This window comes from Xiphophorus hellerii, chromosome 2, assembly GCF_003331165.1.
Source record: "Xiphophorus hellerii strain 12219 chromosome 2, Xiphophorus_hellerii-4.1, whole genome shotgun sequence".
Lineage (NCBI taxonomy): Eukaryota > Metazoa > Chordata > Actinopteri > Cyprinodontiformes > Poeciliidae > Xiphophorus > Xiphophorus hellerii.
Genome location: NC_045673.1, coordinates 32,587,539 through 32,613,358, shown reverse-complemented (window position 1 = coordinate 32,613,358; position 25,820 = coordinate 32,587,539). Strand labels below are relative to the sequence as shown.

At 39.9% G+C, this 25,820-nt stretch overlaps 1 protein-coding gene and 1 long non-coding RNA gene across 3 annotated transcripts; both read right to left on the bottom strand.

Annotated features, from left to right (window-relative positions):
- Positions 1 to 391: 391 nt before the first annotated feature.
- Positions 392 to 24,440, bottom strand: LOC116709703 (uncharacterized). The gene is made up of 3 exons (XR_004336947.1): positions 24,429 to 24,440; positions 12,041 to 12,054; positions 392 to 3,160 (listed from the first exon to the last, which is right to left on the bottom strand). It is a non-coding gene; the product is annotated as an uncharacterized LOC116709703 (long non-coding RNA).
- LOC116709681 (uncharacterized) lies at positions 6,748 to 12,322 on the bottom strand. 2 transcript variants are annotated; one of them, XM_032548329.1, is made up of 9 exons: positions 12,095 to 12,322; positions 11,433 to 11,527; positions 10,420 to 10,713; positions 9,974 to 10,161; positions 9,714 to 9,810; positions 9,240 to 9,584; positions 8,982 to 9,132; positions 8,790 to 8,899; positions 6,748 to 8,679 (listed from the first exon to the last, which is right to left on the bottom strand). In XM_032548329.1, the coding sequence occupies exons 3-9, from the start codon at positions 10,690 to 10,692 to the stop codon at positions 8,353 to 8,355; spliced, it is 1,491 nt and encodes a 496-aa protein (XP_032404220.1). In that variant the 5' UTR covers positions 10,693 to 10,713; positions 11,433 to 11,527; positions 12,095 to 12,322; the 3' UTR covers positions 6,748 to 8,352. The 2 variants fall into 2 exon arrangements, with proteins under 2 accessions (XP_032404220.1, XP_032404221.1); XM_032548330.1 differs by lacking the exon at positions 12,095 to 12,322 and having other exon boundaries at positions 8,790 to 8,844; positions 11,433 to 12,020.
- Positions 24,441 to 25,820: the final 1,380 nt, after the last annotated feature.

The following is a 25,820-nucleotide window of genomic DNA, read 5'->3' as shown; positions in this document are numbered from 1 at the left end:
GCTGGCTTTATTAAATTCCATTGGGTCAAACTATGGTAAGTGAGTTGAATCAACCTTAATAAATTAAACTGAGCCAACACATTTGCTTTAAATAGGAGTAACAGAATTACACTGTGCTGAAATAAAGCAAAGTAATCAGGTGGAAATCCTTTCCATGATTTTTTTATGTTCATCCACAGAGTTAGTTTTTTCAGTGTAGTTTGTTTGGCTTTAAGGTCCTTATTGTATCCTCCCAAATGTGAGGAGCTTTAGACAGAGTGAAAATAATATTATATTATAGAAATATGTCATTGACACTTAACATTATAGATTACCAATGAAGGCATCCAAAAGTGAATACATTATTCAGCAAACCAAACATTTTGACATTATTATCAGGGTTGCTATTAACAAGAACATAAAATACAAATCATGTTTGTTCATTTCTACTTTGTACATCATCTTTCTATCCACTCTGTTTATCTGTCTGCCTGGAGAATCTTCAGTGTAAGAAAGTGAGAAAATGTGTCCAAAACCTTTAACCTTAATTAGTGATAAATAAGACTAAGAGTTTAAACTTTTAATTCTTAGTGACCAAAATGTGAAAACATGAAGGTTTGATTAAAAGTAGAACCAGTCAGATTAGAAGGAATACAGCTTTATTTGTTCTTAGTATAACTGGAACATCAGATGAATCATAATTAAACATAGTAAAAACAACAGATTGTTAATGCACTTCAACTCTGTAAGAACATCAGACACATTTTTTAAAACTAGACATATTTTATCAGCACATTGAGCTCATGTGATTCCTGCTCCAGAAAGGTGAAGGTCTCTGGACATCCTGAAGGTAAACACTGACTGGCAGTCAAGGTAAGAGCTAGATTTCTCAAAACCTATGTAGATGTATTTGAGAGGAAGGTAACTCTGCGTTGCTAGTGATACAGATTAACTGTGACATGCTGGTATGGTTGCTGTATTAAGCTTCAACTTTGTCCTTTTAATTCTCCCTCATAGCAGTAATAGAAGTCAGCAGGTGATGATATTATATCTAATCTGTCAGGTGTTCTCGCTCAGACCAACAGCTGTTCTTCTACATATACTGGCTCATACAGACGACCTTGTATTTCCTAAGAAAAAGCCTCATCATCCATGGTGTGGTAATCACTTCCTTCTTCTGCCTCATGGTTTTGAAATATCATCGGACACATGAATTTCAAAGATCAGATGGACTGATGCAATCAGCAGAAAAGCACTTTCATCACGGTCGCAGCTGAGAAAGCAGCAACCGTGCTACTTTCTCAGCAGCACTGTTGTATGTGTCACACGTTAGTATGATGTCTCATACAAACTATAGACATCCTAAATCAATTGATAAAATGGTTACCCAGACTTTTATGAAAATGTTACATTTCAATACCAAAATCTGGTCTAAGGGCCATGAGCTAATTTTCTCTTTAGACCTTTTGAGTGTCTTGCTTTTTAGCAAACTTAGTTCACTTCGATTTCTGTATTCTGCAGGTAACTATTTCATAGAACCCTACATCCAAAAATCTAAACAATCCGTTTAACTATGCAAACACTCCTGTGTGGAGAATATTTGTGTAGTATTTGTGTCAGATTCCATATGATGGATTTGGAATCTGACACACAGATTCCAGGGTTACATGCAAATGCTACATGTAACCCTGAACAAAATGAGAAAGGTGCTGAAAATAAGGAAATCAAAACACTTGTTTGATTTTTTTCCAATCTAAAAACCTTTCATTCGTTTTATGTTACAGAAAACATACTAAAGAACTGATTATACACTGCCTGGCCAAAAAAAAAGTCGCCACCAAAAAATGGTCATAACTCTAATACAGGGGTGGCCAACCAGACAAAGACCAAGAGCCACATTTTTTACCAAGTTACTGCAAAGAGCCACATCATATACATGGGCACACATGAACATCAACCCATCCCTTCCTCATACTCATACTTTTGCTCAGCCAGATTTATTGTAAATTTCACACACTATTTTAACACTACAAAGACCACAGGCCAGACATTTTCAACAATGAACACTGTGCACTTTCTCATGCAAACAAACTCTGTTTAACCAAATAAACAAACAATAATAGAACAATTTACAATACATTTTTCCTTTTATTATGTGCATTACATGTGTTATTTAATGGGACTTCTGGCATTCCTTGTCTTGAACAATCCTGTTCAGATCTGGCTTGTACTCCGTTGTTGTCACTCGAAGCAATTCTTTGACATGGATGTCGGTCAGAACAGACCGATTCTTCGATTTCACATGTTTCAGGGTAGAAAACACAGACTCGCAGACATATGTTGACCCAAACATTGACAGTATCTTAAGTGCAGCTCGTTTGACATTGGGATATTTTTCCATTGGCACATGTTTCCAGAACTCAATGGTCCCTTCCTTTAAAGCAGGTTTCAGTTGGTCCTCCTCACAAAGATCAATCATCTCCAACTCAGCCGCACACTCATCTATGACTATCGGGGCTTTCAAACAGTCTGTCTCAGCATTAAATGGGTCGACAAGGAATGTAATCTGTGGCCTTTTCAGTTGTAGATCACGGAACCGGGCCACAAAGCTTTCGTGCAGGTTTTCAACCAGTGTTGCATATCTGGCTCTTTGCTTGTTCAGGGTGGCGCTGGTGACCTGCCCGCTGGCTTTTAGTAGAGTGGGAAAATGTGTTAAATTTCCCCTTTGAATGTGCGCCTTGAACAAATTCAGTTTGTTGACAAATGCAAACTGTTGTGATTTAAACTCGACGGACCCAAAGCGTGTGAGCACACGAACAGGAAATCAGCCAACACAGAATAATCAGAGTTTACTTATTTTATTCTTTTTAGCACTAAAAAGAAAGAGACGCTTACCCTTACAGGCTTATGTGGATGTCAAGTGTAAAGGCCCGAATCTATACAGCATCTACTCAAACACGGAAGACACATTGCTTATATCCTAAAATCCGCCTCCTGGTCTGGTGATGTGTTACGTCACTAAGGTCCTCGTAGTGGTCAGACGATGAGCTAAAGTTAAGTTTCGTTTCTACAGAAAGTGTCCGTATAAAACAAAAGGCTTTTGTGCAGAATCTTTGTGTCCGTAGTTGTGTGTGCGTGCATGTATGGTGCGTGTCTGGAGTAAACGTCTCAACAAAACACACTTTGCACCAGGTCAGGCAGCCCGTGCAATGTTCCAAGCCAGTTGATATGATGCAAGCGTTACAGTCTCTGAGTGCTTTGTAAATTTTTGGAAAAACTTTGCCTGCTTTTCTGTCTGACTTTTCAAGGTAACCAACTTGTGCTTGCGAAGTTCAGTCCCTTTTGGAAATTCCTGGTCGATGTTAGCCTGGAGTGAGCTGAAGGTTTGAAGCCTTAAAATGCGACAAGGACACCTGACATATAAGGCAGAATGGCTTTCCACTACGTTCAACAAAAAAATATAAATTCTCCCACTCTGTCAAAAACGTCCTGTGTTCATCTTCATATTTTCGTTTTCCTGTGTATTTTTTCCCTGCCATTTTGAGCGCGAAAGGTTTACTCAAATGATTTTACTCTTACTGAAAAACTGCGCACATGCGCATTTGACGAAAATACCGTATTGCACTCAAGCGAAGCGAAACTTGAATATTATAGCGACCCTACAGTATGTGCTAAATGCTACTGGATGTTACGCTGTTTAGAGATTAAAATTAGAGTGTATGATTTCCCATTGTCCGCGAATGCATCAGGATGGATGAGAGCGCGACGGGGCGGGGGAGTGAGAGTGAGGGGTGAGCGGAGGTTTGTGTGAGAGCAGATGGCGAACAACTGGAAAGAGTAAGGCTGCAAGAGAAACAAAGACTGTTTTTTGTTTGTGTTGTTTTTGCGTGGTTACGGCCAACAGTAATGGCGTGCTGCTGTTGTCAATAATTGACAGTTCATTTGACTATTTTTTGTCATTATTGCACGTCTGGCAGAATGCGACTATATGAACGTAAGAGCCGCATGGAACCGGTCAAGGAGCCGCATGCGGCTCTCGAGCCGCGGGTTGGCCATCCCTGCTCTAATATTTTGTTGGACCGCCTTTAGCTTTGATTACAGCCCGCATTCGCTGTGGCATTGTTTCAATAAGCTTCTGCAGCGTCACAAGATTTATTTCCATCCAGTGTTGCATTAATCTTTCACCAAGATCTTGTATTGATGATGGGAGAGTCTGACCACTGCGCAAAGCCTTCTCCAGCACATCCCAAAGATTCTCAATGGGGTTAAGGTCTGGACTCTGTGGTGGCCAATCCATGTGTGAAAAAGATGTCTCATGCTCCCTGAACCACTCTTTCACAATGTGAGCCCGATGAATAGAATAGAATAGAATAGAATAGAATAGAAGTACTTTATTCATCCCAGCAGGGAAATTACTTCGCAGTTACAGCATAGAGACAAGACAAGAGACAAGACACAATAACAACGTCCGGGTGTTGAGTCTGGAGTTGGCAGCGGTAGAGCTGATGACGTCACAGGCCACCGCTGCATCAGCTGATGGGGGAATGTAAACAGCGATCAAAATGGCGGACGTAAACTCCCTCGGTAAATAATACGGCCGCATTCCCACAGCCAGAAGTTCAATGTCCGGGCTACAAATCTGTTCCTTCACGTTAACATGACCGGGATTACACCACCTCTCACTCACATAAAGTGCAATTCCAAGAGTCTTCTTCCGACTCTTGGAATAGTCCCTGTCCCCGCGCACCAAGGAAAATCCAGGGACCTCCACGCTGTATTCTGGAATAAGCGAGTGCAGCCAGGTTTCCATGAAACAGAAGATACTGCACTCCCAGTACTCCTTCTGGGTCCTAACCACGCTGTGAGTTCGTCTGTCCGTTGGCCTGCGCCGTCTCCTCTTCTACCTCCGTTTAACTCCAGACCCGCAGCCCCGTCGTCTCCTCCGTAACTCCTCCGGGACCACAGGCCCGTCTCCGGGCAGCAGCAGAGGCCCACACAGCGCAATCAGCCGTTCATGCGAGCAAACAATACCCCTACTCCGCTCGGCTAGGTTCTCCGCAACCAAGAGTATAAAAAGTAGCAGAAGAACGCGGAGAACATCGACAGAACCACATCCAGCCATTGTGGAAAGCCCAACTGATGATCCATGGGTTCTTCAAGCACGGATCCTTAATCGGTTACAGCAAATATACACAGACAAACACACACGACGGGAGCTGCGTCTGCAGGCAGCCAGCTGCGCCAGCGCCATCTTGATGACAGCTGACCTCATTCTTTGGGCACACAATGTTGCTGAACCTAGACCTGACCAACTGCAGCAACCCCAGATCATAGCACTGCCCCCACAGGCTTGTACAGTAGGCACTAGGCATGATGGGTGCATCACTTCACCTGCCTCTCTTCTTACCCTGATGCGCCCATCACTCTGGAACAAGGTAAATCTGGACTCATCAGACCACATGACCCTCTTCCATTCCTCCAGAGTCCAATCTTTATGCTCCCTAGCAAACTGAAGCCTTTTTTTCTGGTTAGCCTTACTGATTAGAGGTTTTCTTACGGCTACACAGCTGTTCAATCCCAACCCCTTGAGTTCCCTTCGCATTGTGCGTGTGGAAATGCTTTTGCGTTCACAATTAAACATACTCCTGAGTTCTGCTGTTGTTTTTCTTTGATTTGATTTGACCAAACGTTTAAGTAATCGCCGATCACGATCATTTGGGATTTTTTTCCGACCACATTTCTTCCTGGAAGACGATGGTTCCCCACCATCCTTCCAGTTTTTAATGATGCGTTGGACAGTTCTTAACCCAATTCTAGTAGTTTCTGCAATCTCCTTAGATGTTTTCTCTGCTTGATGCATGCCAATGATTTGACCCTTCTTAAACAGACTAATGTCTTTTCCACGACCACAGGATGTGTCTTTTGCCATGGTTGTTTAAGAAATGAGGAGTTACTCATTGCATCAGCTGGGGTTAAATAACTTGTTGCCAGCTGAAAGATAATCGCCTATGCAGTACTTATCCAATAGGAGGCTTGTACCTATTTGCTTAGTTAAATCCAGGTGGCGACTTTTTTTTGGTCAGGCAGTGTATATCAGACCTTTAGTACTGATATATAATTAAGACCAAATCAAATTAATCAGAAACATGTTTGTTCCAGTACATATACAAGCAACTCACACAGACTCCAAAAGTCTACATCACCTTCATAAGAACTGTACAAGGTTTTATTGTGATGTAAATGATTCAAAACAAATTGTTTTTAAGTCAAAACAATGTCCCAAATCATTTTTGACATTTGCAAAACAGAGCATTTTTCAAAACAATTTGAACAAACAGTAAAACACCATGGATTACCTGGTGAAGGAAGTGCTCTACGAGGAGTGTGGAGCTTTCTCCCGCAACAGTGACAACATTGGATGCATCCCTTCCCTACAGATGGAGATCAGGACAAAGGACGACATCCCAGTCCAAAGGGCCTATGCATCAATTCCAAAGCCACTCTACAAAGAAGTGATAGAGTACTCTCTTAGAACAGATGTGTTAAAAACAACGCATGATGTGTTAAATTTTAACACATGTGCCGCATCAGCTCAAGGACAACACATGACGTGTTATTTGTAACACAATTTTTGTGTCTGTCATTTTAACACAAGTATTGCGTCACTTAAATCAACACAAAATATGTGTCAAGATGTGTTATTTTGAAACACAAATGTGTAGAATGTACTTTTTATAGATTAGAGCTTATAAAAATTGACATTTCAAATTGTGGATATTAGAGTTTTTTTTATTACAATCATGCAAATAGCAAAGTTGACACAGCTACAATTTATAGTTCAAATATTAAAAAATTAAAATAGAAATTGAAATCACCAAGCTAACAAAATAGCACTTTTAAATACAATAACATGTGCAAAAGAGAACATGGATGAAAATAATGACAAACATCATGAAAAAGAAATGAAAATAAATTCCTGTCCCTTTCAACATTCGTGAGATTTTCAATCCCACTCAAATTTAAACTTCCATTTTCAATACCGAACAATCATGGATCAAAATACAATATTTTGTATCTTGGTGCCACATACAGCTTTCTGTTACCAAAACTCGTCATAACATCTAAAGGATGGAAATCACAAATATCTGCAAGCGTGATCAATTCATAATCACTAGTTTTTTGTACTACATATGCATAAAAATGATCATCAAAGTATATTACATTTAGTATTTGAACAAAGATAAAAATGGAGTCATTATGTGCCAGAAAATGAACAACTTCACCAAATACAGGTTCTTTTCGGTAATCTGCTCTCAATGACAAAATGGAGCCAGTTATGTAGATTTGACTATACACATTAAGACTGTGAGACAGATATATTTTCGTGGCTAAAGACATGTCAGTTTGTAGAGCTAACATTAACTGATTTTACAAGAGCTCAGATTTGTCCAGTGACCCCAGAATGACAAGATAGGCATTGGTCACACTGACTTTCTTAGAGATGAGAGAGCAATGTTTATAGTGATACATTTGTTGTACCTGGTGTTTGAAAGCCAATGTCTTTGAAACGTTTTTAAAGTTGCACATAACATGTGCAAGTCTTTTGAATGGATTATGCTTTGCTTCAAATCACATGCACCAAAGTTTAGACAGAGGTCCAAAACGAGCCATTATCCTTGGATACTGGAATGTGTCTGCGACTAAAACTTGGTTTATTTGACCATTTTTTCTTGCTGTATCAGATCTGTGACCTAAAAATATTTCTTTGGTTTGACAAGTGAAAACTTCGCAAAACATTTTTTTATTTTATATTGTGTGTCAAGATCATCAAATATGTGCTTGGCATCTTCAAACTCTTTCATCAAAGTATTACTGTCACCAGGTACTTGCAAACTATTCAACAAAGTTGTAGTTGATTGCTGCAACCTGTCTACAGTTCTAGTAATTAGCTCCTTTGCACAGTTCACATTTTTCATGACATCAGAAAAAGTTACATTTGAAGATGAATACATCTGGGAAACAAAAGATGCTGCACAATTACTGAGCTCAATGTAATTTTCTGATTGTGGAGCTGCAACCATAATATTGGGTGTATCCAAATTATCAGTATGAGTTTGTTCTCCACTGTTTGAACCCTCGCTTGGGAACAAGGATTGCACAACAGGCATATCTTTTGTACCCATCTTAAAATGTACTCTGTGTAGATGCCTAGTAAATGAATTCAAGTTATAATATGTTCTTGGACAATTTTCCTGAGCACATCTAATTTTTATATTCTGTCCATCTGATAAGCAGTGTATTTCACGGAGGTGCCATAGGAGATTTTTCACCTCTTTGAAACCAGTTTGTCTACATTTTGGACAACAATACATTTCATTTACAAGCTTTAAGTTGTGCAATCAATTCAATCACCCTTGTTTTTCTTTGTGTGGAGAATGGAAGATCATAGATGTACTCAAAAAATGTAAAGACAGGTCCGAGTTGGGATGGATAACACAAGTTAAACACCCAGTACAGCTTAAAAAGCTTGTCCACAGCACATGTGAGTCCATCGTCCAGGGGGATGGTGACTTTGTCATTTTTTGCAACGATGACATACTGCTTTGACGACCGCAGATTACTGATGCAGATGAGCTGGGGCTGATGGTTTGTTGATGAAGTAGCAGAATCATTGCAGAGGGATGCTATTCTTGTTCCAGTCTTAGAAACAAAAATTAAGAAATAAAACAAAACACATTTGTTGGTGAAATAATCAGGAATTCAATGTAATTTCTGTTTAAAATAATATTTGTCAAAGGATAAACACCTACCGGCACAAAATCTAGAAGGTGTGTTATTGTATCCTTGACGCTACATTGTCTTCCACTAACAGGGGGCAGAAGGTGTGTTAGTACCACGAGTGTTCTGTAACAAGCCTCCTCTGAAAGTGAACAAAAACCAAAACATTAAAAACATCTTCTTATTACTGTGATACACAGTAAATGTACATCAACCATAAATACCTTCAGTCATGTTTTCAAATCCTCTCAAAAGAGTGCTGAGTCCAGGTTCCATGGCAGCCACAACTCTAAGTTTTGGCATGATGTTGGTCTCCCATCTACGAAGGAAAAGGTCTGTCTTTTCACCTGTCAACCTTCCAAACTCTGAGTCCAGCTAAAACGAGGCAAAAAAAAAAAAACACCCACATTTTTTTTTAGAAATTTCCAAGTATAACATAGTTGGTTGAGTCAAATAGCAGGTAGGAAAAGGAACAAACCTACCAGACTCGGCATGTCCATAAATCGTGGATATTCACGCAATATTTCTGCAAGTGTGGGCGATTCCCTTGTAATCCATGCTCTGCGCTGTGTGAATGTTTTTTCCATCCCAGACTTTATTACTGAAAGGTTTTCCGAAGAGGGCCGCAATCTCTTGATCAAGGTTACCCATTCATTGATGGTATTATCATTTTCGGTCTCGGTTGCACTGGATGTTTGTGCATCCTCCGGGTAACTGGTTACTTTTCGCTTTCTGTAGCGTCTTTCATGTTGTTGTAGATTCCGCCGAAGGTTACGCAATTTTATCTCAATGAATCCACTGTGGGATGCTGGATCATAGAAATGCTCCTGATGAAGAAAAAAAAAAACTATATATTTTTTCAAATTCTGAAGAAATATACCAAAAAAAAAAGCAACTGAACCCGTTACTTTGGATCCCTATTGAAAAATAATATATTATTTCACTTTTTTACTTACAAATCCCTCCCCTTCTCCAGCCACCTGGATACTCAGAGATGGGAAGATGGTAATGATGCTCTTCGCTAAGGCTAACTTGTCTCCACTAAGAGGATAACTGGAAATAAAACAACTTATTCTCAATCATTTGCTCAAGTTACTCACACAAAGATCACATTTCAAATATCACATTTAGATGCATCAGTTCAGAGGCTGTTAAAGTGTAAAAATCCACATTTATAGAAAAAAATGGCAAAGTGTCAACAAAAAATAATACTTACTAACCACACCTCTGAACTAGGTCTCCCACGCACATTTTCACTATACATTTTCTTGACTTCCCTGACAGGAAGCCTGTGTTTTCATACTCCTCAAAGATTTGTGGTGCTTTTTTCATTGGGAGCGATTTTAGAGGCTCACTGTCTTCTCCTGTATGGGTCTGACCGTCTTCTCCTGAATTAGCATGGGGCTGTAGAGAGTAACAGTTATGTTTAATATCATCAAAATAACCTTAGAGAACCTAATAACGGAATAGAAATTTGGTTTGTGTTTAAATTAGCAAACTTTTCAACCACAACCAATTTCTCACAATTTATTTGTGAAATCACAAATAAATGGCAATGAAACTGAGTCACTCACAATAAATGAGGTATTTTTTAAAAAGTGTTTTTATTATATCAACATAAGAACATTAAGGTAATATTAATTTGTCCAATACAAATAGTACCTGGTTTGGAATTTGCTCCTCACGAGACACTTCTACCAGGGGCCCTCCAGTTGATAGAAACACGTAGAATCTGTCCAAGTCCTTAATTTCAACATTAATGTCAACATCAATGTACTCCAAGAAGTCAGAATTAAATTTCTGTAGCCTGTCCAGCAAAAATCCAGAATGGTTGGCAAGAATCTCCTCAACAAGATTGCTGGCAGTTGAAACACTGAAAATGTTTTTCGAAGTCTCTTTTTCATTTTTGAATGTTGTTACAAGAACTCTCGCCATTTCTTGATTGTCAAATGAGAGCTGAAAAGATAAATACACCAAAAAATACAATTAGAATATTTAAATTGAGACCATATGCAAAAACAAGCTTTTCCTGAACTCTACTGTGACTTTTCAGTAGTTGATTTTATGTATACCAATGAGTTTTAGCATAAAAGATTAAATCTCACAGCCTGTTAGCTTGAATGTTTTAAGTACTAGCATAAAGAGCTGCATTTTTGTGTACAGTGCCCACTAATCCAATGTTTTAGTTTTTAGCCAACAGGTCATGTTTAATGAATGTACTAAATCTGGTAGCATTGCGGTTGAAATTAATGTAAAAATTTCAGCACGGCTGCATCAGTACACACGTGCATCATGCTAAACACTTTTTATGGAACGTTACCATGGAAGTTATGATTAGTTAGCAAGTAACGTTCCAATTACTTCTACGTTGTTGTTTTTTTGTTTGTTTTTTTCGCCACCGGAGTTTTACCGCAGTTCAATTTAAGGACGTCCGCGAACAGCCCATCTTAATATTTCAATTAATTTAGAAGTACGCCGTTAAATACAACCACATACATTTTACTTGATCAAAACTCCGGTATGACACTCAACGTCAGTTCCACTCGAAAGTGCTAACATGGCTAACATCTTACAAATACTTCTATGTCTGTTTTGTTTTTTTCGTCAGCTGAGCTTTAAGGTAGTTCGCTAACAGCCCATCTTAATTTTTGAGTTAAAACAACAGTAAATATTACCGTGTCAGACCGACTTTCCGACGTCTCCGGAGGACTAGCGCTTCCACTCGAATATCAACTTCCGTTAAGAGCTCCAACCGTTAGTGTCTCCTTCACTGCCAAAGTGAATTTACAGAACCGTTAACTTACACGTTTACTTACAGAAAAGTTAACAGCTTTATTGTAAACTGTTAACTTCCAGTTTACAGGAAAACAGGCATTTTAGATTACAAAGGCTTCCAATTTTAATTTAAAGCTAAATTATTTTACAATATTACACTTATGTACAGATGTTTTCCCGAAAATGAATTAAAGGTGTTATTTAAAAAAAATACGTTTTGTCTATATTTTATATCTATATTTTTTGTCTACATTGCATCTAAAAATTCTCACTGCAATATTCATCATGTATTGTACATTTATTCCAAAGCTTCAACAAGCTCCCTTTAACATTTAATTTTAAAATTTTACCCTCTTCAATAAACTTTGGACAAAAAAAACAACAAAAAAAGACAACTGTAACAAATGATAAAATAGTGACTCCATCTCACGTGCCACAGTGAGATAATTAACGTTACAACTTTGCAGACCCTGCAGAAGCACAAAAAAATAACGTTTTTTCCAACCACTGAGTCCTCAAATTCTAGACTATATTTATGTGTTTAAACAGATTTAAAACTTACCGAAGTTGCATTTCATAAGATCTCCATATTTGCCTCCTGCATGTGTTTGCTTACTCCGTGCGGGGAATAAAAATCCAAACTTGATCCTTCATCTGGTGGCCACTTGTGCTGATTTGAGGTTGTTCTTTGATGTTTGATTTGATCAACTTTCTTTGCTCAAATATATTTTCTAATTAATATATGTAATAATTGTTATTTATTGTAAATGTTAAAAAATTAAAAATGAATAAAAATTAATAAATAATAAAATAATAAAAAATTAAAAAATAATAACCATGTATTAAAATTATGTAAGAATAGTAGTAATTTAATGAAAAGTGATAATCAATCATTATGTGTTGATTTACTCCCCCAAAAAATACCTCTGCATCATTTTAAAAATTATTAAATCTCATCACAACCCTAAATTAACAACCACAGTTTAAAAATAAATTAAAAGGAAATAAATTAATTAAAAGGAAAATTTATTGAGATGAATTACCATTTGAATGGCAGATTAATCAGATTCATGGTTTTGTACCTGACAAACACAAACTAACACAATTATGTGTTGAAATATTCAAATAAATATTCAACACATACTGCGTGTCATATTATATTCATTTTAACACACAATGTGTAAAATTAACTCAAAATATGCTTTTAATTTAATAACACATTTTTTGTGTTATTTTTTAACACATCTGTTTTTAGAGTGTACATTCAGGAACTTCTGGTTAAAGGGTGGATTGTGAAGTCCCAGTCACCATATGCAGTCCCTGTTACTACTGTATTGACTATCAGCTCTTCAACATCAAAACCATGCCAGACTGCCACCCCCTCTCTAGAATCCAAGACATCACTGACTTTCTGGGAGGATATGCTTGGTTCTCAGTTAACCAAGGGAAAACATACTATCAAGGCCTATTGCCAAGGGAATGAGGGGCAGCAGGACAAAATCCTGCAGAATATGTTATTTCACCAGACACAGTCCAAAGAGTTGGACCCATTACTCTTCAAAGCGCTGTCAGCTCCTGAATAATGAGATGCAATGAGTTCACTGTTCAGTTTGGAAATGATACACAGATGGGATTTGTTTTTATTGATCGAATTTATCACTGTTTTTTAAAAAAAACAATAACAAATACTCTGTTAATGCAACCCTGGCTCCGAGCTCTAGCAGGCATTTATTAAAGTTGCTGTGTCAAAAACGTAACAAAAATCTTGCTATACACTTTCTCCCCACCAGACACAACTGACGCTCAAAACGGGCCTGACTTATTGTTGTTTCTCTGCCAACAATAAGTTGCAACAATAACCATAAGTTGCAGTTTTTCTGTAACTTATTATTTTCCTGTAACGATAAATTACAGGAAAACTGTTTATCTGCTGTCGTTGGTAGCTATGCTAACTAGACAGAGCATTCACAACAGGTTATGTTGGTTGCAGCATAGCACAGAGCAAAGGGAGGAAAGATGAGCAGTCACATGAGATTGTGATTGACAGCGCTAAAACCCGCCTCCTGCCTCTGATTGGTTGATTCTAGATAGCAGTGGCATAAGGCAGAGGAAATACATTTTTCACAGATTATCCCTCATACCATACTGTTATGACATACTGACAGTTTTAATAAATATGTAAAAAATATTTTTTATAAAAGTTACATACATACAGCTTTAATGTCTCCTCCTAATTTCACTTAGAAGGGGACAGGTCAGGAGGGACGTGGCAACGTCAGTCCAATTTTTCATATTTGAAAATACCTAACAATAACTTTTCTGTAGTTTAGAAAACTAACTTGTAACAATAATAGTTCAGCCTTCTAAGTTAAACTGAAGAAAAGTTATACAAAAAAATCTGAAATTGTATTCAATTTAAAAAATAAAGAGGCAGACAAATACACTGATCCACCTTATTCCTTGCCCCCATGAGGCTTTGATGTAGAGATGTAAACCAATAGCCTCGCATGAACTTACTTAAAGGGAGATGTGACATCTCTTAATATAGATTAGCAAAAAACCCTACAAATCACAATGAAATACTGATACTTCTGGTGGACACCAGAATTAGGACCCATAATCATTTCCACAGTAAGCTTAACAGAAATAAGGTCAATATGGCACCTCTGTACAGGATATAAAAATGAACAATAAACTTGAAGAAAACAAAAGTGCGATTTTCTCCATGGCTGTATGTCTGTATAGGTTTAAAACTTACAAGTTATTACCTTTTGTTTGGTTGCGGCTGCAACGGCTCCTTAAAACATTGAACTTATGAGGCATGAAAAGACATTTGTACCGGCTAATACAACAAAAAACCTTTGGCAAAATAATGACAGTAATATATAATTGTTAGTTTATCTTAAAATTGCGCTTATCCTGCACATTACTGACAGTGGACACTGAAATTCTGGAAACTCTGGACAGTTATGCCAGCCAGACCCAGTGGCTGATGAAGCACTAAATGCCACCACCAGCCAGTGCCCTACCTGGAAGTGACAGAGGCGCTGTGAAAGGAAGCGCAAGCACGGCAGCTGGGGAGGACTAACAGCGAAGCTAAAGTGTAACCCTTGGAGAATCTATCTTGCTCGCTAACGTTCGGTCTCTGGAGAACAAAATGGACTACTTAAAGCTGGATATAACATCAAATCGTGAGATGAGTAACTGCTTTGCCATAATTCTAACTGAGACATGGCTAAACTCCTCTTTTTCCGATGATGCCATTCACATTGTGGGAATGATAGAAGCAGCGCTCTCAGTGGTACACTGAAAAAATTAACTCTTTGGATGAACATAAAAAAATCATGGAAAGGATTTCCACCTGATTACTTTGCTTTATTTCAGCACCATGTGATTCTGTTACTCCTATTTAAAGCAAATGTGTTGGTTCAACTTAATTTATTAAGGTTATTCCAATGTAAAGCAATTGTGTTGGCTCAATTTATGTTATTATGGTTATTCTAATTTAAATAAAATGTGTTGGCTCAATTTATGTTATTATGGTTATTCCATTTTAAAGCAAATGTGTTGGCTCAATTTAATTTGAGGACCGTTTGGGACAGCCAGCCCAACTAATTTGCAATGCTTTGGACCAAATAATTTACTCTACTAAGATTAATGCAAATTTAGTTGAAACCAACTTTTTTTTTTCCATTTTTTTATCTGAAGAGTTTTTGCGGCGCTAGTGGCTCGTATTTTTTTGCAACAGTAGGCAGACAGGAAAGAGGGCGAGGACATGCGGCAAAGGTCACTGGGACCGGGAGTCGAACCAGCGACATCCTCGTTGAGGCCTCCAAACGTGGGGCATGCTAAGCCCCTGTGCCACCACCGCACGCCCGAGAAACCAACTTATGTTACAGCGGTACCTTCACACTACTTAATTAAGTTGATGCAACTCATGAAAATAAAGTTAGCTCAACAAACATGCTTCATGCTGAAAGAAAGCTACTTAATCATGTTGAAATCCTTTCCATGATTTAATTACGTTAATTCAAAGACATTTTTTCAAGTTACATCACATTAAGTGTTTTAAGTCAAGATTGGGTGAAAGGGTAGAAAGAACACTCAGCAATTAGAAAAGGTACAATAGAACTGTATATTCAAAACCCAGCCACCTTACTGTATTTTCATGCTGTAGTTTTTACAGCCATTTGTTATGTGGTAATGTGGCCTTGGTTTTCCTTTTTGGTTTAAATGTATGTTTCTTATATTGCTGTTTTGGATTGCTTGTTATATTTTGAACTTATTTACTTTTCTTAGATTTAGTTGAGTTATATTTTTGGGGTGTTGTGTTGCATGTTTCTGATTGGTTGTTTTGAGGTCACGTGCCATGTACACCGGGAGACGCCCCACCGCAGCGGCACAGGTGTTCTGCATCTAATTAAGCAGCGTGCAGACCTGGAAGGATGATAAGCCATCGAGGGTGAGACAGCGAGGAGAAGCAGACGGAGCCGGGCTGGTTGTTGGTGTTGGAGCACTGCGCAGGCGGACCGGAGGACTAGAGACGGGCGGACTGGTCACCAAGGAGTACCACCCGTCTGATCGCTGTTGAGGGCAGCGAGTCGCCTGACTGGTCGCCGTCAAGGAGCGGGCGGCCGGGCTGTAGGACCAGGAGTGGCTGGATCGTGGCTGAGGTTCGCCAGGGACCGGGAGCAGTAGAGGACTGACTTTGCCTTCAAGGACTGCTTGTGCTTCCTTTTTAATTATTCACCTTTTAAATAAATTATTGTAAATTTTATTGGTCTGTTTTGAAACTCTGTTCCCAATCCTTGCAGTTATTTATTTGGTACACCACTCGGGTGCCACAGTTACAGTGCAGTTCTTAAATGCCAATATTGCCCTGCAGAGAAAAACAAATATCTATAGTTTAATGTGTAACTAAAACCGCTTTGAAGTTTTCCCAGGCGCAAAACAGTTATGTAGCGTGATCTTATAATCTCGCGTGATCCCCTGATCTCGCTAGACCCTCTTTGGAGGGAGATCAATCTGACTAAATTGAATCACGTTATCTCAACTTGAATAAAATGTATTCAAAAAAACGATTGTCTTGCGTGATCTCCTGTGATCTCACTCGTCGTCTTCAGCACAAGATCAGTCTGACTATAATGAATCATGTTATCTCAACATGATTAAATTTCATAAACGTTAAGTTGTTGAATTTCTTGTTTATCCAACATGATTTTATCACGTTTTCGTTTCAAACTTAAAATTATTGTGTTAAAAGTACATGATATTCTTTTGTTAATGTGATAACCCCCTAAGTTCATTTTTTTCAGTGTAAAACCAGATGGGGTGATGTTTTGCATCTACAGTAATAACAGCTGGTGCAATAATGCCGAGGTGGTTTCATCGCACGGCTCGCCAGACATCAAGTTTTTGACCATAAAATGCAGACCCTTCTATATGCCTAGGGTTAGGAGCATCATCATCACTGCTGTTTATATCCCTCCTAGTGCCCACATTAAGGAGACTCTGAGTCTGCTCAGATTTCATCAGTGACTTGCAAACTATTCATCCAGAGGGTGACGTTTTTCACCACTTCAATAAGACAGTTCTCACTCATTTCCGTCAGCATGTAGAGTTTGCAACTAGAGGCTCAAACACACTGGATAGAAATATTAAGGCAGCATTCAAGGTAGCACCCGCCCCCACCGTGGCTCATCAGACTAGCTCTCCATAATGTTAATTCCTGCATATACAGAAATGTTTTGAATGCACAGACTGGGATGTGTTCAGGGAAGCTGCAACTGAAAACCATTACACCAATGTTGAGGAGTTTGCCGAATCAGTGTCATTCTGAAGTGGAAGATATCTCTGTGACCAAGATCATCACCACAAGGGCAAATCAGAAACTCTGGATGACAAAGGAGGTGCGTAAGATGTTGAAGGCACGAAACTCTGCTTTTAAATGTGGGAACAGACAGGTGCTCAGGTCAGCCAGAGCCAACCTAAACCACGCCATCAAAGCTACAAAATATGCCTATGCTCATAAAATTCAGCACATTTTTTCATGAGTCAGCAAACACCAGGCGCATGTGGCAAGGCGTCAGGACAATCACAGACTACAGGACTACTTTGTCCTGTGAGGACAGAACAGACTTTCTGAATGCACTTAATAACTACTTTGGTCGGTTTGAAGCCCTCAACACTCCTGTGAGAAAATCCACTCCTCATTCAGATGAACAGACACTTAAGACTGGAGACAGCTGATGTTCAGAGAAGCTAGAGAAGATTCAACATGCATAAGGCAGCAGGTCCTGATAACATACCAGGTCTGGTTCTCAAGGACTGTGCTGACCAGCTTTCTCACACCCTCACACCTCACAAAACTGTGCTGTCATTCTGTCCTTCAAGATGGCCATCATCATTCCAGTGCCCAAAAAACCCACAATTTCAACACTGGATGACTATCGTCCTGTTGCACTCAAACCCATGATGATGAAGTGTTTCGAGAGGCTGGTGAAGGATCACATCACCAGCCTCTCTCAATTTGTACATTTTTTAAATGTACAATTGAATGACAATAAACTCTGTCTGTGTCTATTACAGTTATTGTGAGGATTTGCATTTTGTGGAGTTTTTTCAGCTAATTGAGTCTCTGTGTTTGTCCTGTTTACCCTTTGATTGTCCCCATCCATCCCTTGTTTCCCCTGATTACCTTTCCTGTGTGTTTAAACCCTCTTGTGTCTCTGGTTCCCTTTCGGATCCTTGTCGTGTGATGTCAGTGGTCGTGTTTCATCCCAGTTGCTACCAGTTCCATGCCTTTTGCTCACCTGTGCTCCCAGGATTTCTGTTCACCTTAGAGTTTCTACATTAAACCATCATTTTTCACCATACCTGGGTCTACCGCGTCATCCTCACCACCTCAACAAATACTGTTTCATGACAGTCATTTACAGTTGTGTATGTCTGAATGATAAAGTGTTTGTATGCATATAAAAAAATAAGTCTGTTTTAAATCATTCCTTCTTTGTATGTAACTTTTACATTAGTATGTCTGTGCTTTTGATTTACATTTATGTGCTATTAGCTATAACATCTGATTACTTTTACCAGGGAACAGAAGAGGAGCATAGCTAATACGATGGAGAACGATAAGGAGAACGGTCAGCAACGTGAACAACCATAACAACTCCTGCAGTCTCTTTTTTTATACCCACTCCACACATTATTGTACATTCAGTCGTTTGCATAGCATCGAGGTGCTAATACAATCTTTAGGCACCAAGTGAAAATAATATAATATAATGTGTGTATATTATATTTATATTATGTATATATTAATGTATAATTATACATACATATAATGTATATATAATTATATATATGTATCATTGACACTTTACATTGTACATTACCAATGAAGGCATCCAAATGTGAACACATACATCAGCAAACCAAACATTTTGACATTACTGTTACCAGGGATGAAAGTAGTTTTAAATTCTTCCAGTACTATGACGAAAATTGTCAATGACTCATTGTGGGAACCAAAACAAATAAAATCTAAAATATTTTACTGTACTATAGACAACCTATATGGATAACGCAGAAGTAGAGGCACTTCACAATGTGAAAAAAATATATATATATTGGTTCTGGCATAGAAGGTGGAAAGTAATTAGTTCCATTTAGATTTATTAATGTAATTACTATTTGTCTAATCTGTCCTTTAAGTTGTTTACAAAACCTGAACTTTTACTTTTACTCGAATTTGCTTTGAACAAAATTTCTCAGTTACATTTGAAATCATATCCATAAATGAGTCAAAATTAAACATAAGAAAACACCAGAAAAAACGGCATTGATCTTTCGGCTGGATTTGTATTAAGATCTCATGTTGTTGCATTAATTGGAAAACAGGAGTAAAAAAAAGACCCATCAAGTGTAGTTCAAGGTAACCTTTGAGAAAAAGAAATCCACTTGCTGAACTGGATGAGTTACGACTATCCATCACGAGTGACAGACGGATTATGGACTCAAATGTCATATTTTTCACCGAAACATGGCTAAACAACAGCTGCCCGGACAATGCTATCCAGCTAAGTGGACGCCACACACACTGAGCCGACAGGACAGCAGATGACTCCGGCAAGACCAGAGGCGGAGGTTTGTGCATTTATATTAACAAAGCTTGGTGCACAGACTCTGCTACTACCGAGAGTCACTGCTCACAGAATGTGAGACAGCAACCATCACAAAACGTTCTCTCACTGAAAACACGGCAGAAACTTTTAATCAAATCTACTCTTCTTCTTCACCCTAAAGCTGTAATGATGTAGATAAGTTGGTAAATGATTTTCAGTCTAAAGTCTCAGATATTATTGATTCCATTGCCCCTATTAATGGTGAAGGTTGTGTCTGGTAGGAAGAAATCTCCATGGAGAAATGCACAGTTAGATCTGCAAGACAACTCTGCCGTAGGGCCGAAAGAAAATGCTGTAAAACTCAACTTCACGTTCATTGTGACATCTATAAAGAAAGACTACGTAACTATCATTTAACACTAAAACATGCAAGAGAGGCTTTCTTTACAGATGTCATAAACAAAAACATTAACAATGCTCGAGCTTTATTTGCAACAGTTGACAGAATCACAAACCCTCCTGTGACGTTACCACCTGAATTCCAATGTATTGCCGCCTGCAACCAGTTTTCCAGCTTCTTTTCAGAGAAAATTCAAAAAATCAGAGGATTAATCTGCACATCCACTATAAAGTCAGTACCAATGCTGAGCCCAAACAAAACAGTTACTGGAAAAATGACCCAATTTCAACTACTTAATTATAAAACCCTACAGGAAATTATAAGTCAACTAAGCTCCAGTTCCTGCTGTCTGGATGTTTTACCCACACATTTCTTTAAGAAAGTCCTGCCTGTTATTGCTACTGATCTGATCCAAATAGTAAACTCATCACTCTCATCAGGCGTTTTGCCCCAGGCTTTGAAAACAGCAGTAATCAAACCACTTATAAAAAAGAACAATCTGGACAAATCACTACTGCAGAATTACAGGCCGATCTCCAACCTCCCATTCATCAGCAAAGTTATTGAAAAAGCTGTGTGTAAACAATTAACTAGCTTCCTAACAATAACCAACCGCTTAGACTCCTTCCAGTCTGGTTTTCGTGCTCACCACAGCACAGAGACCGCCCTCGTAAAAGTGTTCAATGACATCCATATAAATAGGGACTGTGGGAGAACCACAGTGCTGGTTCTGGTTCTGGTTCTGTAGAACCTCAGTGTTGACCATGACATATTACTGAATTGACTGGAGAGTTGGGTCGGACTCTCCAGTCCAGTGCTTAACTGGTTTGAATCCTACATAAAGAACAGGGATTTCTTTGTTTCAATTGGAAACTTCTCATCAAAGAGGTCAAAGGTCACATGTGGTGTACCCCAAGGTTCAATCATAGGACCCCACTTATTCAATAGTTATACGCTCCCACTAGCTCAGGTTATAACAGGAAATAATATTAGCTACCATAACTATGCAGATGACACACAGCTCTACATTACGATGTCACCAGGTGACTCTGAACCCATCCAATCACTGAACAGACGCTTAGATCAGATAAATGTGTGGATGTGCCAAAACCTTCTCCAGCTGAACAGAAACAAAACTGAAGTTATTATTTTTGGACCTAAAGAGGAACGATCTAGAGTTATAGATCTAGAGTCAATGCACAGTTTCAGTTATTACAACTAAAAACCAGCGATCAGGCCCGAAACCTGGGAGTAGTGATGGACTCTGACCTGAACCTCCAGAGCCACATAAAGACAGTTACAAAGTCGGCCTTCTATCACCTGAAGAACATTTCCAGGATTAAAGGACTAATGTCTCAGCAAGATCTAGAGAAACTCATCCATGCGTTTATCTTCAGTCGTATTGATTATTGCAACAGCGTCTTCACAGGTCTGTCCAACAAATCAATCAAACAGCTGCAGCTGATCCAGAATGCTGCTGCTGGCGTTCTCACTAAAACCAGGAAGATAGAGCACATAACACCAGTTTTAAAGTCCCTCCACTGGCTCCCTGTAGCTCAAAGAATAGACTTTAAAATACTGTTGTTAGTTTACAAATCACTGAACGGCTTAGCACCACAATACATTAAAGATCTGCTGTTGTTGTATCAACCTTCCAGACCTCTCAGGTTCTGGTTCTGGTCTGCTCTGCATCCCCAGAACCAGAACCAAACGAGGAGAAGCAGCTTTCAGCATCTATGCACCACAAATTAGGAACAAACTTCCAGAAAACTGTAAAACAGCTGAAACACTGACTTCCTTTAAATCTAGATTAAAACCCCACCTGTTTAGAATTGTATTTGAAATGTAATCAATTACAAATTTATTGATGGAACTTGACTTAATGCTGTGTTTTGATTGTTGATTCTATGTTGCATTGTGTTTCTGTGTTTGTAATGATGTAAAGCACTTTGAAATGCCTTGCTGCTGAAATGTGCTATACAAATAAAAATTGATTGATTGATTGATTGACTGATTGAAGAGAAAGTCAATATTTAGGTATTGTAAACATATCACTATCTTGAAATTTCAAGTGAAATTTTTTATATTGAAAATATTAACCAATATAACCCGCAATTAACCTATTACTAGTTATGCTGATTTTTCTAATGACTAATTACAGCACAGAACACAAAATCTAACTAATTAATGGTTATTTCCAAAATGACTTGACATTTTAGATGTGTACAAAACCAGTCATTTACATACACTAAATAAAGACATTAACACATTTTTCCTGACTCTCTGAACTTAAATCCAACTGGAATTACCAAAATCATTTCCATTTGCAAATGCTAATTTTTGAAGACCTTTATCCCAAGTCTAGATTTCCATAGAATGTCCTCACTATGCTTTCTGTCATTTAGCAAACAAAATGTATGGTTTCACTTGTAAATAAATATTAAATTTCATCTAATCAGTCATGTCTCTAAATCTTAGACCCAGCCTGATATGAAAATGTTTGCATGAGAAAAAAGCGAAATTGAAAAGGTGGATAGCCTTTGTGCTCCAGTGTGTTTTGACTGCAGAAAACAAATTGAATCAAGAATCAACCTGAAAACAATCTCTGTATGTCAAAAGACATACAGAGATAAGATTAAGCTTTGATGGAACTATAAAGATTCAATTATTTCGATTTTTTTTTTGTATAAACAGCTAACAGCGCGTGAACAACGCAAGCAACGCATGTCTCCAGAATCTGCTCTTTAGTGGTTTTTTATCTATTCATGACTGGACTTTTTTTTCAGAATTGCACAGCGTTGCTGCACTACAGCAGACACGAACTTCTGGACCTTTGCAGCTACAATTTTGACTGTATGATCGCCGATCTCCGACTCATCCCAGAGATCTCCAGAACACCGGAGGCTGCTCACTTCTCCCGGCAGGGTGGAAGTGTACGCAGGCCGCGACGAGAACGTAAACAAAGGCGGGGTAAGCGTGGAGGGGTGTGAGCTAGGCTAAAGCTAACACCACATCGACTCCCTTTACCCAGCATTTTCCTCACCAATGTCCGTTCTCTGGCTAATAAAATGGACGAGTTACGACTATCCATCACGAGTGACAGACGGATTATGGACTCAAATGTCATGTTTTTCACCGAAACATGGCTAAACAACAGCTGCCCGGACAATGCTATCCAGCTAAGTGGACGCCACACACACTGAGCCGACAGGACAGCAGATGACTCCGGCAAGACCAGAGGCGGAGGTTTGTGCATTTATATTAACAAAGCTTGGTGCACAGACTCTGCTACTACCGAGAGTCACTGCTCACAGAATGTGGAGTTTTTAATGGTCAAATGCAGACCTTATTACCTCCCAAGGGAATTCACCTCGATCATCCTCACTGCCGTGTACACCCCCCCCGGATGCTAATGCCAAGCTAGCCATGAAAGAACTCTATGTGGCTATTAGCAAACACAAAACCAAATACCCCGAGGCTGCTTTTATTGTTGCGGGTGATTTCAATCACTCCAACTTGAAGACAGTTCTTCCCAGATTCCACCAACATGTCCCGTACCACACCAGAGGAGACAAGACCCTGGACCATGTCTACTCCAATCTGACTGGAGCCTACAATGTGACACCCCTCCCCAACATCAGACAATCAGACCATCTCTCCCTGTTCCTCACACCTCGGTACTTACCACTCATCCAACGTGTGAAACCTACTGTGAGGACAGGAAATGTGCGGCCAGAGGGCTCAGACGCTGTGCTCCAGGACCGGTTCAGGAATACAGATTGGACTATTTTCCACGATACAGACTTGGATCAGTACGCCTCATCTGTACTGAACCATATTTCCACCACCATAGAACGTGTCACCACCTGCAAATGCATTACCATGTACCCCAACCAGAAACCCTGGATGAACCGAGACTTTCGTGTCCTGCTGAAGGCCCGCAACATCGCCTTCAGGTCAGGGGATGCACAGACTTACAGTGCAGCCAGGGCTGAGCTGAAGAAGGGAATCAAGAAGGCCAAACATCACTACAAAAGGAAGGTTGAGGATCATTTTTCTAACGCCAACCCCCGACGTATGTGGCAAGGCCTTCATATTCTCACAGACTACAAGAACCCCAATACCACCCCCGCTTCTACTGATGTCTCCTTCCTCAACGAACTTAACAACTTCTATGCTCGTTTTGAGAGAGGGAATACCACAACTGCAACCAAAGCAGCTACCACCCCAGGCCAACAGCCACTGACTTTCCTCCCCACTGACGTAGGAGTGGCTCTGAGCAGGATTAAATCCCACAAGGCTGCGGGTCCTGATGGCATACCTGGACGTGTCCTCAGAACGTGCTCTGGGGAGCTGGCAGGAGTGCTGACGGACATCTTCAACCTGTCCCTGGCCCACGCTGTGGTACCGACCTGCTTCAAGTCTACCTCCATCGTCCCAATCCCCAAGAATCCCAACCCAACCAGACTCAATGACTACCGCCCAGTAGCCCTTACCCCCATCATTACCAAGTGCTTGGAGCGACTGGTCCTAGCACACCTCAGATCCTGTCTCCCCCCCACACTAGACCCCCACCAATTTGCATACAGGCAGAACAGGAGCACAGAGGATGCAGTCTCTATAGCGCTGCACTCTGTCCTTTCTCACCTGGACAGTAAGAACACTTATGCCAGACTGCTGTTCTTAGATTTTAGTTCAGCATTCAACACTGTCATCCCATCACAACTCATTACCAAACTCACAGACCTCGGCATCAGTCCACTCATGTGTAACTGGTTGCTCGACTTCCTGACCAGTCGACCTCAACATGTCCGGCTGGACAACCACTTCTCATCCACCATCATCATAAACACCAAGTGCCACAAGGCTGTGTGATGAGTCCCATCCTCTACTCCCTCTTCACCTACGACTGCAGACCTGTCCATGGCTCTAACGCCATCATCAAGTTCGCAGACGACACCACAGTGATCGGCCTCATCAGAGATAATGACGAGGCCGCTTACAGGGAGGAGGTAGACCGTCTGGCTGAGTGGTGCGACAAAAACAACCTGCAGCTGAACACCGAGAAGACCAAGGAGCTTATCGTGGACTTCAGGAGGAACGCTGACCCACATCCACCCATCCACATTAAGGGGACAGTGGTGGAGCGTGTGGACACCTTTAAGTTCCTGGGAGTCCACATCTCCGAGGACCTGACTTGGACGACCAGCTGCTCCAAACTCATTAAGAAGGCGCATCAGCACCTCTTCTTCATGAGGACCCTGAGGAAGAACCACCTGTCCTCAGAGATCCTCACGAACTTCTACCGCTGCACCATTGAGAGCATCCTCACCAACTGTATTACAGCTTGGTACGGGAACTGCTCTGTCTCTGACCGGCAGGCGCTGCAGAGGGTGGTGAAAATTGCCCAGTATATCGCCAGGGCACCGCTCCCTGCCATCAAGGCCATCTACAGGAAGCGGTGTTTGAAAAGGGCCGGGAAAATCACAAAGGACTCCACTCACCCAGCACACTCACTCTTTTCCCTCCTGCCCTCTGGGAGGCGCTACAGAAGCCTACGGACCAGAACCACCAGGCACCGGAACAGCTTCTTTCCCACAGCTGTCACGCTTTTGAACGCCTCCTGACATAAAACATAAACTATAAGGACTGTACTCCCCTATCCTCTCATACAACAATAACATATGGACTATCCTCACACACACACACACACATCACCGACTGTTTTCTTCACACACACATACAACCTGTAAATTTATCTG